This window comes from Populus alba, chromosome 14, assembly GCF_005239225.2.
Source record: "Populus alba chromosome 14, ASM523922v2, whole genome shotgun sequence".
Classification (NCBI taxonomy): domain Eukaryota; kingdom Viridiplantae; phylum Streptophyta; class Magnoliopsida; order Malpighiales; family Salicaceae; genus Populus; species Populus alba.
Window position 1 is genome coordinate 18044159 of NC_133297.1, and position 17515 is coordinate 18061673.

Sequence of the window (17515 nt, forward strand, 5' to 3'; positions counted from 1 at the left end):
CAAGCTCATGCTTTAAACAGTTTTCAAAGGCTCAATCATAACCCATACTCACAAACATACAACTCTGGTTGGAGAAACCATCCAAATTTAAGTTGGAAGAGTGATAATAATAATGCACAAACTTCACAGCCACCATTTCAAGCACACCATAATTTTCAAAATTCTCATCGATATGCACCTCCTTATTCTCCACCTCCTAGAAGAAATCTTGAGGAAACATTGTATGCATTCATTGAAAAGTAAGAGACAATAAACACTCAACTTGCTCAAGGCATGACAGATTTTAAAGATGCTCTTGCAAAGTTAACATCTGCTCTCAGTTTCCAAGAGAAAGGTAAGTTTCCATCTTAACCACAGTAAAATCTAAAAGGGCAATACAATGCAAATGCAAGTAGTTCCGAAAGCCAACATATGGATCAAGTTAAATCAGTCATCACTCTTTGTAGTGGTAAGGTTATTGAAAAACCCACTCTTGAACCTTCTAAGAAAAATGATGAGTCTATATCTAAAGGTAAGGAAGGGGTTGAATATGAACATTACAAAGAAAAGGTTGATTCCCCGCCAGCACTCTCATTTCCTCATGTCGTGACTAAACAAAGGAAAGTCAATCACAATTCTGAAATCCTTGAAACTTTCAAATAGGTAAGGATCAATATATCTTTGTTGGTTGTTATTAAACAGGTACCTTCCTATGCTAAATTTTTGAAAGATCTGTGCATTGTGAAGAGAAAATTGAATGTGAAAAAGAAAGCATTTTTAGCCGAACAAGTAAGTGTTATTCTTCAGAACAATAATGCTTTGAAATATAAAGACCTTGGTTGTCCTATAATTTTTTGCTTTATCAGAGAACATAAAATTGAAAGAGCTTTACTTGATCTTGGAACTAGTGTGAATTTACTTACATATTCAGTCTTTCAAAGTCTCAATCTAGGTGAGTTAAAACCAACTTCTGTAACTCTTTTACTTGCTAATAGATCTGTAAAAGTGCCTAGAGGAATAGTTGAGGATGTGTTAGTACAAGTTGATAAATTCATTTACCTTGTAGATTTTTTTTTCTTGGATACACAACATGTTGAAGCATGTAATTCAATTCCTGTCATTTTAGGACGTCCATTTCTTGCCACTTCTAATGCATTGATTAATTATAGGAATGGACTGATGAAGCTATCATTTGAAAACATGACATTGGAGATGAATATTTTCAACATTTGCAAGAAACCTAGAGATGATAATGATTTATAGGAAGTGGATTTTATTGAAAAATTAGTTCATGATGAATTTCAAACCACTTCCAGTGAAACTGAGATTGATGAACCTGGCGAGTTGCAAATGGTCTATTTTAAGGAAGAAGCAAAAGCATGTAATAGGAGACCACAAATTAAAGAATTGCCACTATAATCAATTGAGTCCATACCTTCAAGTGTTCAACCACCAAAACCTGATTTGAAGTCGTTACCATTCAATCTCAAATACTCATTTTTGGGAGAAAATGAAACTTTTCCGGTGATAATCTCTTCCAAACTTAATGCACATCAAGAAGGTAAGTTATTACAGACTCTAAAAATGCACAAAAATACATCAGGATGGACCATAGCTGACATAAAAGGAATTAGCCCTTTGATTTGCACACATAGGATTTATTTGGAGGAAAATGTTAAACCCTTTAGAGAAATGCAATAAAGACTTAATCCTAATATGAAAGAAGTAATGAAAAATGAAGTCATTAAGCTTCTAGATTATGGAATCATTTATCCTAATTCTGAAAGCAAATGGGTAAGTCCTACCCAAGTTGTACCCAAGTATGGAGTCACTGTGATAACAAATGAGAAAAATGAGTTAATTCCAACTAGGACTATTACTAGTTGGCGCATGTGCATTGATTATAGGAAACTTAATTCAATGACTAGAAAAGATCATTTCCCTTTACCTTTCATGGATCAAATCCTAGAAAGAGTTACAAGTCATGAATTTTATTGTTTCCTATATGGCTATTCAGGTTATAACCAAATTGAAATTGCATTGGAAGATCAAGAGAAGACTACTTTCACATGTCTATTTGGTACTTTTGCATATCGAAGAATGCCTTTCAGATTATGTAATGCACCAGCCACATTTTAAGATACATGCTTAGCATATTTAGTGATATGGTTGAACGTTTCCTTGAGATTTTTATGGATGCTTTTTTTTTTTGTTTTTGATGATTCATTTGATGATTGTTTAACTAACTTGGAAAAGGTTTTGAATAGGTGTGAAGAGAAGAATCTTGTACTAAATTGGGAAAAATATCACTTTATGGTAACAAACAACATTGTACTTGGTCACATTGTTTCATCGAAAGTAATTAAGGTTGATAAATCTAAAATCAAGTTAATTGCCAACTTACCAACACCAAAATTTGTTAAAGATGTTAGATCATTCTTAGAACATGCTGGTTTTTATAGAAAATTCATCAAATATTTTAGTGTAATATCTAAATCATTATGTAACCTTCTAACAAAGAAAAATGTTTTTGAATGGACTGGACAATGTGAAAAAACCTTTGTTAAACTTAAAAGCTTGCTTACTTATGCTCCTGTCATTCAACCTCCTGATTGGTCACTACCTTTTGAAATAATGTGTGACACTAGTGATTATGTCGTGGGTGCTATCTTGGGACAAAGAAAAGATAAGAAACCTTATGTGATTTACTATGCAAGTAAAACTTTAAATAGTGCTCAAATGAATTACACTACCACTGAAAAAGAATTACTTGCAATAGTATTTACATGTGACAAGTTCAGATCTTATCTTGTTGGCTCACCTGTTGTCATTTTTAGTGATCATGCAGCAGTGAAATATCTTCTCTCTAAAAAAGATTATAAGGTTAGATAAGTGCGGTAGATTTTGTTACTTCAAGAATTTGATATCACAATCAAAGACAAAAAAAAAAAGCACCAAAAATGTTGTCATAGATCATTTGTCAAGATTGACAACAGATTCAAAATCTAACATCGCACTAATCAATGACTACTTTCCTGATGAATCTTTACTTTCCGTTTCTACAATGCCTTAGTTTGCTAATATTGTTAATTTTCTTGTTTCGGACAATTGCCAGCTCATTGGAGTACCCAAGACAAAAGAAAGTTCTTGAACAAAGTGAAGAACTTTTATTGGAATTACCTTTATTTATTCAAATATTGTCCTGATGAAATATTTCAAAGATGCATTCATGACAATAAGGTAAGTAGTATCCTTGAATTTTATCAATCTGAGGCATGTAGGATTCATTTATCATCAAGAAAGACAACTGCAAAAATCTTACAAAGTGGATTTTACTGGCCCACCATGTTCAAAGACTCACATCTATTCTACAAAACTTGTGAAAATTGTCAAAAGTTGGGATCTATTTCAAAACATCATATGATGCCTTTAAATCCTATTCTTGTCATTGAGATCTTTGATTGTTAGGGTATAGATTTCATGGGTCCATTTCCTCCATCATTTGGTTTCTTGTACATATTAGTCGCAGTAGATTATGTCTCAATATGGATAGAGGCAATTCCAAGTCGAAACAATGATCACAAAACAGTGATAAAGTTTTTGAAAGAAAACATTTTAAGTCGATTTGGAATCCCTCAAGCCATGATAAGTGATGGTGGAACACATTTCTGTAACAAGCCATTTGAGTCTTTAATGAAGAAATATGGAATCACACACAAAGTTGCCACACCTTATCACCCTCAGACGAGTGGACAGGTAGAACTCACTAATAGGGAGATCAAACAGATCTTGGAGAAAACAGTGAACCCTAATTAGAAAGATTGGTCTTTAAGACTTAATGATGCACTTTGGGCTTATTGAACTGCTTAAAAAACATCATTAGGTATGTCACCTTATAAACTAGTCTATGGAAAACCTTGTCACTTGCTTGTGGAAATTGAACATAAAACTTATTGGGCTATTAAAGCTTTCAATTCAACCCTTGATGATGTTAGTCAACTGTGAAAATTGCAAACAAATGAGCTTGAGGAAATAAGAAATGATGCATATGACAATTCAAGAATTCATAAAGCAAGAATCAAAGAGTTTCATGACAAGAAAATATTGAGAAAAACATGCAATGTTGGTCAAAAAATCTTATTTTATAACTCTTGACTCCATGTATTTCCTGAAAAACTAAGATCAAGATGGAGCGGTCCTTTTATTGTGAAACATATGTATCCATATGGGGCCTGTGATATCGAAAATCCAAATAATGGTAATGTTTTCAAGGTAAATGGCTATCATTTGAAAGTTTATTTTGATAATTTTTCAGTTAAAAATGACTCTATTGAATTGGGTGATCATGTATATAAAGATTGATTCTTTTTCTCATATTGTTTTTGTGTGACTTTTTTTTTTTTTGCTAGTCTCTCACCCCAGTCAAATGGCGGATAACGGTACTCCGTAACTCTTAAGTTGGTTCTTTTAATTTCCCATGATAACTGATATCTGTGTATATATTTGTGCAATTCTTTGCTCTTTCTCCTTTCTTTAAATCTCTCCTCCAATTCTCATTTGAAAATGGACACCACTCTTGAAAATTTAAAAAAGTATTTTCTCGCTCTGCCTTAGAATGCAATTACAAAACTTTACCATGCTAGATGTGCAAGATTGAGATTATTAATGAATCATGGAATTCCTGAAGATATTCGTTGGCTGATTGAAGCAAAGGCCTGATTATCAAGTGAGTCCTCTAATTCTTTCATTTCACACATTCCTGGAGCAACTAAAAGCACTTTTACAAAGAAACATCGTGTAAAACGACTAAAAGTATGTCACAGATGTGCCAGATGGACTTGTAATACAACATGTCATTTTTTAGGAATGGTATCTATAAACTGTGAAGATAAAATACAATTCATTAAGGATGGCCTAAGTAAGGGGTCTTTATATAATCTTTTATTGACTCTTGAGACGCACCCTAGTGGAGATGTGCATCATGAAATTCATGATTTATGGCCACAATTCCATAAAGAACATGCTTGACTTAGTCTTGGGAATCTGACTAAAAAAGACCATGTTTACCAGTTTTTAAGAAAACTAGATGGGAAGCCTATCCCTAACCCATAGGGCGTTTAAGCCGTTCTTGGACGTAAAACCAAGGAAAGTTATGAGCCACAATCACAACTACCTGTACATATACATGCTTTTTCAAAATAAATAAATAGAGAGAGAGAGAGAGTGAGACTACAGCTGGCTTACATATAGATGGTATGATTGCATTTTCAATTTCTTCTCTTCCTTCCCTTCATTTCAACTTAACCTATACATTCATCAAATATAAAAGTGTGTAGAAATGGCAAGTTCCTCAAGTCATCACATAAAAAATATTTGTGTTTTCGGTGGATCCAGTCCTGGGAAAGAAAAGGAGTTTTTAGAATTAGCAAATCATCTTGGTCAGGTACTAGCTGAGCGAAAGATTCATTTAGTGTATGGAGGAGGCAGCCTTGAGTTAATGGGGGGAGTGTCAATAGCTGTATTTTTAGAAGGTAGTCAAGTTTTGAGGGCCGTCCCCAAAGCTTTAGCAAATAGGGACATCAATGGAAAAACAATTAGAGAGGAACTACAAGTCCCCATAATATCTGATCGACTGAATGCAATGTTTAACCATGTTGATGCTTTTATTGCCTTACCAGGTGATCTGGACACATTGGAAGAGATCTTTCGTATTTCCTCTTGGGCCTAACTGCATATTCACCATAAACCTATAGTTTTGTTAAATGTTAATGGTTTTTATGATAAGTTGTTGTTTTTTCTTGATCATGTTGTGGAATAGGAATTTTTAACATCTTCAGCACGACAAATCATAATCTATGCTACTACTGCTGAACAATTGATTGACCAACTACAATCTTTCATCCCTGTAATTAATCCCTTTATGAGTCGCATAAATTGGTCAACTAAGGAAAGCCGTAAAAAGCTTAGATTAAATTTGAGCCTTCGTTTGTAAAAATTTTGTGTCTTTTGATTTTATTATTGTGTTTTGTTGTTTCTTATATTTGTTTAAGTGTGTTTTAGGTTTGTCAGTGTTCGCTATTTCAGGTGATGTCTTCTATACTCTATCTTTCTACCTTAGGACATTGAGGACAATGTCTCATTTTGATTGAGGGGAAAGGGTAGTAGTTGATATTTTTAAAAAAATATAATTGTGTTTTCTATTTCATAAACTATTTGCAAAACTGTTGTTACTAGAATGGTAGAGTAAATGAGTTTTTTTTCTTTTTTTTGTTAAAGTGACTCTTAAGACGCATCTTAGTAAACATTCTTAACAAGGTCTATCAGAATACTTCTTGAAATATTCAGGTTTATAAACTCTCGTATTATTATCACTTGATTCTACTCATATGCTCATTTAACAAGTATTCTGAAATATTCATTTTCACACACACACTTTAACATATGATTGTAGGTTGCACATTGGATTATTACATTATTTATGTTCTTTTGTTAAAGGTAACAACTAAGGGAAAGGGATAGTATATAATTTGAAAAAAAAACAAAAAAATAAAAACATAGATAATTTTGGTTTCGTAGCCTCCCTAACCTAAGCAATTAAGCCCGAAGGGGTGTTTTAACACTTAATACCCTAAAGTCAACTGACTTGGGAGCTATTGGCCCAACACTTGTTGCATGGGTTGAGGAGAAACGCTTAAGGGAATCAAACATTGCACTATCTACCTATCATTATCTACAACCCGAGTTACTAAGCTCGTAGGGGTGTTTCAACACCTAATGCCCTAAGACCAACTAGTTTGGGAGTCATTAGCTGAAAACTCGTTACATAGGTTAAATATGCATTGTGTTTTAAGTTATATGTATATATATTAAAAAAAAAATCTCAACCCAAGGAAGTTAACCTTAAACATTAGAACAAAAATTTTGTTTTCTTCCAAGTAAAGCTTCATAACTATATGTTGATATTTTGAGCACAAAAGAAAGGTTTATTAATATCTTGTTTAGGAGGTATTGAGCAGATATATGAATTTAATAAGAGTTTGTTTATTTGGATACATTAATGGAAGTTGAATGATGAATGCTTTGCTTTGTGGAATTTACAAATTGTTTTTCTATTTTAACACTTTGATTATTAGGGACTAGTAATAAGCTGGTTGAGGGGTGTGATTAGTACTTAAAAGTGCATTTTTATCAAGGTTTTATATCATCATTTTGCACTTGAAGTATCAATAACTACTTAACTAAAGCATGTTTTATAATAACATACCTAATAATATAAGATACATTTAATTTATGGTAAATTTTCATCTTAAATGCAGGCCTATCACACATATAAAAGGATTGATTGATGAGTTTGAGTATTAAAATTGAAAGGACAAAGAGAGGGTCAAACTTAGAAAAGAGATGTTGGTGCAGTCCAAACTAGAGCACTGTTCGGTAATTGGGTCATATCTCGAGTTCTTGATGTCCAAATGACCTCAATTTTTAGGAAAGATTTGGTAAGACATAGTCCTACAGCTTTCATGTGGAGTCCAAGATTTAAAAAAGCTGTTTTCAAGTCCAAATTATAGCAATAACAGAGAAGTCCGAATTTAACCTGCAGCCCAGACACTGTTCAATGTTCAGCCCATATCTCGAGTTCTAGAAGTCCAAATGACCTCAAATTTTTTTTCCTATAAAGATAAGACAACTTCCTATAACTTTCATGAGTACAGGTGGTTCCAGTTCTGATGCTAGCAATGACGTTTTATTTAGATAAGAAGATAAGGATTTTCACCAAGTCAAGAGTTGGTCACCCACTCAACAATTAGTCATCAAATAAATAGTTCCAAATTTTGGCCTATAAAAGAAGGCATTTGCCATGCATTTAGGGGCTTGGTTGTTCAGATCAAGAACTTGTTCTTGCTCTCTCTCTTTATATTGTTTTTGTAATTCTTAAGTTTTGCTTTCATTAATATCTTGTTTATGCTTTTCATTTCCTTTCCTTTACTTAGTTATCTTGTATCTTATTTATGTTCTTGTTTAGTTTATTTATGTTTCTCTTCTTCATTATGTTTAGTTAAGTTTATTATGTCAAGGTGAAAAGGTTACACTAATGGTGTAAGAATAAGTATAGTGTAAACTCAACATGGACCTTAATGTTTAATATTAACATGTCTTATCTTTTTATCTTACTAATTCTTAATACCTTGCTTGTTAAATGGTTAATCTAGATTTGTGTTGTATAACACTTGGTACAACAAATGCTTAGCACTCTCATAGCCCAACCGTATGGTAGTACCTACACATGTGCTATGAAAGGAATTTGATTTGTTGTTAACATAAGTTAGCATCATGAATTCCTGACAATATTTAAAATTTTGGTGTTACATCAATAAGATAATTAATATGATCATGTTAATAATTTATAATGAGTTATTAATGATAAATCATCGGATTGGAACCTCCTTTGTATGTGGTTTCTAGTTGAATAATAAGAGTTTTTACTATACTTGTTTGAAATACCATTAATGGATCCTCTAACCTTGACATTTGTTTTTATCATTGTTTAATCCTTACATTAATCTTCCATCTCAAAGTTCTCATCAACTTCTTCTTTATCTTTTTTATTATTATTGTTGTTGTTGTTGTTATTGTTGTTGTATTATTGTTGTCTATAATTTATATAATTAACCTCCTTGTGGTTCGACCCCAGTCTTGCCGGATTATTTATTACTTCGACACTCTTACACTTAGGAGAAAATATCAATCTTTTGTTCGTGTCATCAGACCCAATGCATTTTGGTTCAACAATCTACTAAACCGAAAAGAACATAGGTCTAACATTATGTCTAGCCCAAAACACTTGGGTTCGGCAATAATCTTGGGGTTAGTGATATGTCAAATCGAATAAACTTGGGTTCAACCGTCAACTAAATCCAAATAAACATGGATCTAACGAGATACCTGCCCCAACATCCTTAGGTTCAATCGTTAGCTGAACCTAAGAAAACATGGGCATGACGAGATGTTAGACCCAACCTACTTGGGTCCAATTATTATCTGAACCTGAGGAAACATGGGTCTAGCAAGATGTTAGATCCAATATATTTAGGTTCAACAATCAATTAAACCCAAGGCAATAGGTTAGGTCATAGATGATCTAAATTGAAAGTGTTATGGGTTGGATAAATTGCCTTACCCTTTAACCTAGGTTGGGTTACATCCTAGGTTTTGAGTATCCAAGACTAAGAAATTTTACTTTTAAAACAATTACATAAATTATCTGTATATAAGGTGATGATCTCCTTACACTTATAGATGTACAAAAAAATCTCTTAAAAGTGTTATGGGTTGAATAAGTAGTCATACCCTTTAACCTAAGTTACGTTACATTCTAGGTTTTGAGTATCCAAGACTAAGAAATTTTACTTCTAAAACAATAAGATGAATTATCCTTATATAAGGTGATGATCTGTAAATCCTCTGGGTGAAAAATCATAATTGACTAGTTTCACGTAAAACAAAACAATTCATAACTCTCGATCAGGTTATCAAAAACTTCTGACAGTTTGCGTGGAACCTTCTAATATGATGTCTTAGCTTGTGTTAAAATTTCATAATTTTTAGAGAAATTTATAAATTTAATGAAAAAATCACAATTTAACTAATTTTACATTATTAGATGTAATTTTAAATCTGACCATCAGATTGAGCTGAAATTTTGTGAGGAACCTTAAAATATATTGAATAAAATCTGGTTAAAAGTTTAGGATAAACGGAGCTCATTAGTGCTAGCAAAAAAATAAGGGCCGTCAAATGGAATCAAAACGACTCATTAAGGGTAAAATAATTATTTTCAATTACAAATAAAACAAATCAGCTCCTTTTTTTTGTTTTAAGTTGCCGACTGGGCAGTAAAAAAATGTGAAAAGAAAAAAACAAGGGAAGAACATTAGAAATCAAGAGAAAAACAAGAAAAAGTGAGAGAGAGCTTTGAAACTTGTAAGATTGAAAGACTTGGAACATTAAATTAAGGAAGAATCAAGTGAAAGAAGATATAAGAAAGATGAGGAGGGTTGGCCACACTAGGAGGAGAGGAAAAGTTGGGAGAACTTAGATTGGTAAGCATGAAAAATTAAGATTCTTACTTGAATGAAGTGTTTTTGAGTTTAGTTTGAGCAAGTTATATTAAATTTGATTTAATTTCTTATATTCTTGACTTTTTAAATTAGGGTTCCTATGAGAATTTGGGGATTTTGAGAAAAGTAGTAATATGATGGAATTGAGGTAGAATAGTATAGAAATAGTGAATGTAAGTAGTAATTAAGAAAGAAATTGAATAAGTTTGAAGAAATGAACTTGTAACTAAGGATGAGGAAATAAAGGAATGAGGTTTTGATTGTTTTATGTTTGAAAAATGATGTTCTTTATCTTATTTAAAGTATTCAAAATATGAACAAGTGAAGAAACATCATAAGAATATGAAAAGAATGAATAAATAAATGGAAGGAATAGTTCATGGAAGAATTCTTTAAGTGAGTTAAAAGAAGAAAATTGATTAAAACTATATGTTGAAAATAAGGTGACAAATGAATGAAAATTTTGGTGCATAACCCAATTAAATAAAAGATATTACGTACTTCGAATTTAGGCAAGTGGGAGAAATAATAATGGATCAATAATGTAGTGCAAATTGATTGATTTAGGAGTTGTTTCGGGAGCAAACATCAGGTAGGAGGAGCTGAGCCATTACTAGTAGACGATAGGTGATTCATCACTTTCTTTTAAAATTCAAAGTTTCATTATTAGTTATGAGTTGTTTATGACATATTGATGTGGAAAAAGTAGAAGAAGAAACTTGTTTGTAATATAATTCGAATGTTGGGTAATTCATATGGAATTACCGATTAGTTGGCTATTAATATAAAATAGTCGAACGTTGAGTAATTCGTATGGAATTACCGGTTTGATTGTTGGCTATCTAAGAGGGTTAGCCAGGTTTGAGGTAAAATTATGAATTATCAAATTAAAAATTAAGCAATGACTTTTGGTTGCAGAGGTCCTATAAAGATAGGATCAATAAATTATAAATGGGTTATTAATGTTGATATGTAGTAAGTTAGTGATGAAAGACAATTTGATATATTTTGAAGAATTGTGAATATAATAGCTTTATCATTTTTAATGTGTTACCTTTCTTATTTCTTATTAATGTTATGTATACAGGTTTTTCATGAGGTGATGCGGAGTGTTAAATATAGGCTTTATGTTTAAATCTGTTTATTTTATGGGATGTAATATCTTTACTTCATATGTAATTTGCATTATATGTAGATTTTAATATATGTATCCTAAAGATATTTGCTTGTGGTATTTATACACTTAAAAATATAAGGAACTATTATTCGTAAACTATTCAAAAAGAATACTTAATAATTATAATCATGCATGTTTAAAATATGGATGCATGTTAATGTATAATTAGTTCAATATAAATTCTTTGAGTTTATATTTGTTTGTAGTTAATGTTTTATTTGTTGATGATGTAAGGTTGATAAAAGCACAACAAAGTATGGTTATATGTAATATTGTATGATGAGATGGGATATGATCCAGGATGATTGGATCGAAGTGAAAGATTTGAGTATTGTGATTGAATGAAGTTTAGTCGATAACTTGGTAATATCAAAAAACAAAGGAAACTTTGCCAATTTCATGACATTAGTAAAGAAATGTTTGAGATTTCATGACATTATCATTTGAGGGTATTACATTTACACTTATAGGTGTACAAAAAATCTCTTAAAAGACCTACCACACTTATCATCTTATTAATAATATGTAAGGGATATTTGTCCTTTATTACTTTTTCTAAAAACGACAAGGTTCAGGAAGTATAAATACATTCTCAACCAGATAAAGGGTTCTAAACCTTTTTAATTCTCAACAGCTTGCATATATTTCAAAGCATTAATCACTCTGAAATACAAGAACAAATATTATTTGTTTTTGAAATTCAAATATTTTTTTAAGTTATTTATTGTCTTTCTCATAAAATTATTAACTTTATCATGGAAGATCTTTAAGTATTATAACTATTATTACAAGTACATAAGGCTTTACCATTAATTTGATGTTTCCTAAGCTAAAAAATAAAAATAAAAAACAATTTATCTAAACATCTTAATTAATCATTACTCACAATCTAAATAACGTATTACATATAACCGTCCCCAAGGGGTGTAGCGTGGTGGCAAAGGGCTTGAGATCTGCACAGCAGGTCTTTAGTTCGAGTCAGGGCGTGCACTTCTTGTAAGAGCCTGGGAAAGCCGGGATTTTACTCGCTTATCTGGGCCCACAAAGTGCGTTTTCCGGAGGGTGGGGTTTCCTCGAATTCAAAAAAAAGTATTACATATAACCTATTACATAAAGATTATGGGTTCCATGATATCATGTTCCCTAATTTGAAAACCCAAGGCTAAATGGTATTTAATACAGTTTTTATTTTTAGATTGTTTTTAAAAAATATTTTTTATTTGAAAAGAATATTAAATTAATATTTTTTTATGTTTGATGGTTTTAATATACTAAAAATAACATAAAAAATATTTTAATATATTTTTAAACAATAATTTATTTTAAAAATCAATGTGAACCACAGTATGAAAAACTCTCTAAATATACGGTGGAAGACTAGGCAGGAGCAGAGACAGTAGAGTTGTCATTGTTGAATGAATGCATGACCCCCCCGGTTGACTGGCCTTCTTCGAAGTACAACTATCATTCAATTAAAGAGGCCACCGTCTTTTATCTCATTTCTCATGATGTATCATTCTCAAGCAGACTTAAACGTGCCTCCATATATTTACTCTTTTTAACTGGAGCAGCTCAAAATTTGATGGGAGGAGGAACAAATATTTAAACGTATGGTAAGTAATTAATATTTAAACATATACTCTAGTAATTCACAAGTTCACCGACACTCCTTTATGAAAATATTTCGATTTTAACTTGCCTTCGAAAAGCACCTACGTGCTATCCATGGAGACCAAAAATATGCATCCTACTACGAGATAACAAGAGTATATGTTTAAGAAACGACGAAAAGAAAATTCTCCTCCCTGGACCTTTGGTATGGAGACACGAAGGTGTACGTATATCTACATTTAAAAAGCTCAGAGAGATGCCCCTGAGTGCTCAGCTTCTTTTCCACCCTTGACAAAAATACCTGGGAAAAGTGAAGCTAGCTAGATAGAGCTCTAAAGTGAGGTTGCTGTGGATCCATTAGGTTTTCTCTCAGGAACACCATCCCATGTTTCTTCAGAATTCCCTCTCCTTCCACCACCATATGCAGCAGCTGCGGCTGCGGCTGCGGCTGCTGCTGCTCCAACATTAAAGCCACCGGTACCATTGTAGTTTAGCAAAGCAGAACTAGCAGCATCCAGGCCGAGCCCAAGAAGGTCGAGTGTTGTTGGCTTGTTTCCAAACAACGAAGATGAATTCATCATAACATCACTAGTGGGGAGTACAAGTCCAAGCCCAGCGGCAAAAGTAGTGTTGTTCTCTGGCTTCATATCCCATTGATTGCCATTGCCGTCTTGATTAGTTGAAGGGGGGAAACCTAAACCACGGAGAAATGACGGGTTTGATGTAGTTGCACCCATTTGTGCTGCTTTTTGAAGCAATGCAGTGGCAGACATGGCCGGTTGCGGAGACGGTGTGTAATGGCGACGATCTTGGTCTGTGGCGAAGAGAGAGGAGGTGGTGTTGGAGAGATAAACAGATGGTGAAAGAGAGAGTGATGGAGGATCCATTGCTCTAGGTGTTGGCATAGTAGGGGGGCAATCAGAGCGAGCTAAGCCACAAAACATTGGGAACGCAGATGGTGATGCTCGTTGTGGGATAGCAGCCGGTGATGCTGTTGAAGACGCAAATATACTAGCAAATACATTACTGGTTGAGCTAGTAGAGCTTGTGCTTGTAGCTGAGGCATTCAGGCATATAGCTGCTGGTGTTGGTGGTGAAAGTCCAATTGGATTTTCTGCTAATTCTGTGACAAGAAACAGAGGGAGAGAAAGAGGACATTAACAGAGAGTAAGAAAGAAACGAACTAGAAGAATAATGCAGTCAATCACAAAAACCAAAGAGAAAGGGATATGCTAGCAAAAAATGGTATTTTGTTTTGGAGGATCTGGTGTTATGTTTTAAAGCGATTTTTTGCTTTAAAATAATATTATTTTTATTTTTAAAGTATATTTAAGTGTAGGATCCAAAAATATATATTAAAAAAACATAATTTAAAGTTAGAAAAACAATTATTTAAAAAAAAAAAACCCAGAAGGTAATAGCTTGAACTGGAAAAGCTTTATTAAAAGCAAAAGCAAGGAGCTATTATGGAATCCTTTCTCTCAAAATTTCAACCCACTTTTATTATAGTGTACTGACTTTTACTAGCAAGCAGCTACGGCTACCCATGAAATTGAAACACAACACTATCCCTCTCACCGACCGACCCACCAACCCACCCGCATGGCCACATTTGTTAATATTCTCCGGTCTATCATCGACACGAGAAAGACATCAACAAGAAATACAAAACCCACAAACAAAACCAAACCCATTTGCCCAACACAAAACCATAGACTTCAATCCATTCTGTTCCATCCACAGCCACAAGAAAACAATAAATAAATACAAATCAACCCATGATAGTACGTACTCGCTAGCAAGCTGGACCAAATTAATTACCTGAGCTTTGAACTGACAAACCCGGAGACACCACGCTAGTAGACGGCGTAAGTGGTGGAGGCGGTGGTGAAGCAACCACACACTTGACGCTACAACCATTCCCTTCATCCCCCGTTTGCGCTAGGGTTTGCGCCCTTGCACTCTCCTCCGTTAACGCATCACAGAATGCCCTATGTGTTACAAAACTATCCCTCCTATATAAAAACAAAAACAAAACCAAAACAATTAAAAATTAAAATCAATAACATACAAAACAAAGCGCGTAATAAAAACAAAATCATTTGACGCTTACCTTGAAAACAAAGTGCCACAATCGCATTTATACTCTCTGGTGCCACAAGTTTTCATGTGAGCTTTCCAATCAGACTGAACAGCATATTTCTTTGAGCATCTCTCACACTTCCACTTTTTCTCACCGTGCTTCCTGCTGAAGTGTTTTTTAATCCCAGTAAGGTCCCCAAGAGCTCTAACTGGGTTGTGATGTACACAAGATGGCTCTGGACACACATAGACACGTTTCCTTGGCTCTTTGTTGGTTCGTTGCTTTAGCTTCCATGGTAAGTTATGGCCTCGTCTGTGAAGCTGCAGGTTCTGGTCCCTTTGAAAGCCCTTGTTACAGATCTCACACACGAATCTGTTTGTAGCTAATAAAGACTTTGGTGATAACGCAACTACTTCTGCATCTGGATCTGAAAATGAAGAAATTAAATTGAGTTTATTAAAAAAATTAGCTGACAAAAATAAAAGTTTCGAAATTTGGGGTTCTTGGTAATGGTTTTTGTAAGTAAATTACCTGGCATTCCAGGGAGATTTCGCTTCTTCTTTGGTGGTGGCACTGTAACGGAGAGTGGCATGCCTTGGTTACCAAATGAAGAGACAATTGTATCCTCTCCTGAAGCTGTAGATACTTTCATTCTTAATGAATTCTCAACATCCACCATTCTCTTTCCTTCCAAAACTTCAGCTTTGTTCTGTTCAAAACTTACCATAAAAAATAAAAAAATAAAAAAAACCCTCCACTTCTCCAAGTCTCTAAACTTGCAAAAGATGGTCGGCAGTAATCGTATACTAGCTAGAGGGTTTTGATTCACAAGGTCATCTAAAACAAGAAAGAATGGATGGTTACACCTAACTAGAAGCCTCAATGAAATGAATTCTTGGACATTAAATCACCAGGATACCAATCCACTAGAGCTGGTGTTTGGATACTGATATTCTGATTTCTTTCAGAATTCAAGAAGGAAGAAAAAACAACTATGTTTTGAAAATTCTGTGTATTTCTTTAGCACTCTCTCGCAATGATGGGAAATGAAGCACCGTTTTCACTCAGCCAGTGACTCATCACACCCGAGTTTCATAGTCCCAAAAGGCGGCTACTTGAATTCATACTCATCTTCAGAGGTGAGAGAGAGGACCAGAGGGAGACACTAATAACAATGAAGAGAGGAGAGAAGAATTTTGAATGACGTGGAGAAAGTAAATTTAAAAAAAAAAAAAAAAAAAGAGTTAAAGCGGCGCCATTTAACCGTGGTTGATTTTGAACCAGTACTTTATGGATTTGTTTAATTATAGTTAAGAGAGCTTATGCATTTTGCCACGGCAACAAGTCTCTCCCGCTGCCCTGCGCAATAAATCCTACCGTCCACGTGTCAAATTATGCTGTTTGCTGACATTTGTCGTAACTAGTCGGACTAGGCGGTGCTTGTCGTTTTATAGAGAATAAATTATTTTGATGTTAAAAAAATTAGTAAAAACATTATTTTAATTATATCTACCAGCATATTTTTTTGGGAACTTTTTGAAAGGCAATAATAATGGAAAGACATTAGTACCCATCCATCCTAGATTAGGACTTCACACAGGACAGTTCGGTTTATCGGCAATACTTTTAATAATCTTACATATTTTTATTTTAGCAATTACATATCCTTAAATTTATATTAAGTGTGGTTATTTTCGGTTCAGTTTAATTTTATCAAAAAATATAACTATATAGAAAATTTTTTTAAAAAAAAAACCTTAAACCAAACTGAAACTGGTTCAAACCAATCGATTTCGGTTCGATTTGGTTTTTTAGGACAAAAATCGGTTTGACTCGGTTTTTTTTTTTTTTTTCTGTTTTTTCCAGGTTTGAGTTTGGTTCGGTTCGGTTTGATTCAATTTTTTCGGTTTCAGGCTTAAAATACCGAAACCGAATTGATCGATTTTTTCAAAATTTTAATCCATTTAATTGGTTTTTTTTCACAATTCAGTTTTTTCAATTTTTTTTTATTTAATTTAATTTTTTTAGTTTTTTTATTCACCCATAATTAATTCGTGACTTTAGATTATGTAATTAAGTGGCTTGTGCTTCTTCGGCTATGTATAATAAATCCTTATTTTCACATGTGTATTTGATTTTGTTTGTTAAGGGAAAAAACCCAATTCGTCTCTTGTACTTTGAATGTAAATATATTATATGTTTCACGTGTCTTTGTTATATATTGTTGAAATTCGATACATATATTTGAAATTAATTAGATTTAAATTATATAATTATTTATTTTTTTCAATAATTTGATTCATACCATAAAAGTCAAAGACATATTTTATTGATGAGTCACAAAATCTATAATTTGATTCTATAATTTGATCTTGGGTTGTCAACATGGTTTAAAAGAGAAGTTGCACCTGATTAATGAGTTGTTGAAGGTTTAGTTGGGTAGATGTATTCGTGGTAATGAGTAGATTTTTCTATGTTTTGTCACATATGTGTTTTTGTTGTGTGCCATGAAATGGCTTGGAAATGTCAAAAGCTTTTGATAGAAAC

At 33.2% G+C, this 17515-nt stretch overlaps 1 protein-coding gene and 1 pseudogene across 1 annotated transcript; one reads left to right on the forward strand and one right to left on the reverse strand.

The window, feature by feature from the left end:
* The first annotated feature begins 411 nt into the window (after positions 1-411).
* On the forward strand, positions 412-5797 carry LOC140954525 (uncharacterized; annotated as a pseudogene).
* Positions 5798-12875: 7078 nt separating this feature from the next.
* Positions 12876-16150, reverse strand: LOC118045231 (zinc finger protein GAI-ASSOCIATED FACTOR 1). The gene is made up of 4 exons (XM_035053813.2): positions 15500-16150; positions 14999-15395; positions 14707-14900; positions 12876-14008 (listed from the first exon to the last, which is right to left on the reverse strand). Exons 1-4 carry the CDS (start codon positions 15693-15695, stop codon positions 13218-13220), a joined length of 1578 nt encoding a protein of 525 aa, XP_034909704.1. The 5' UTR covers positions 15696-16150; the 3' UTR covers positions 12876-13217.
* Positions 16151-17515: the final 1365 nt, after the last annotated feature.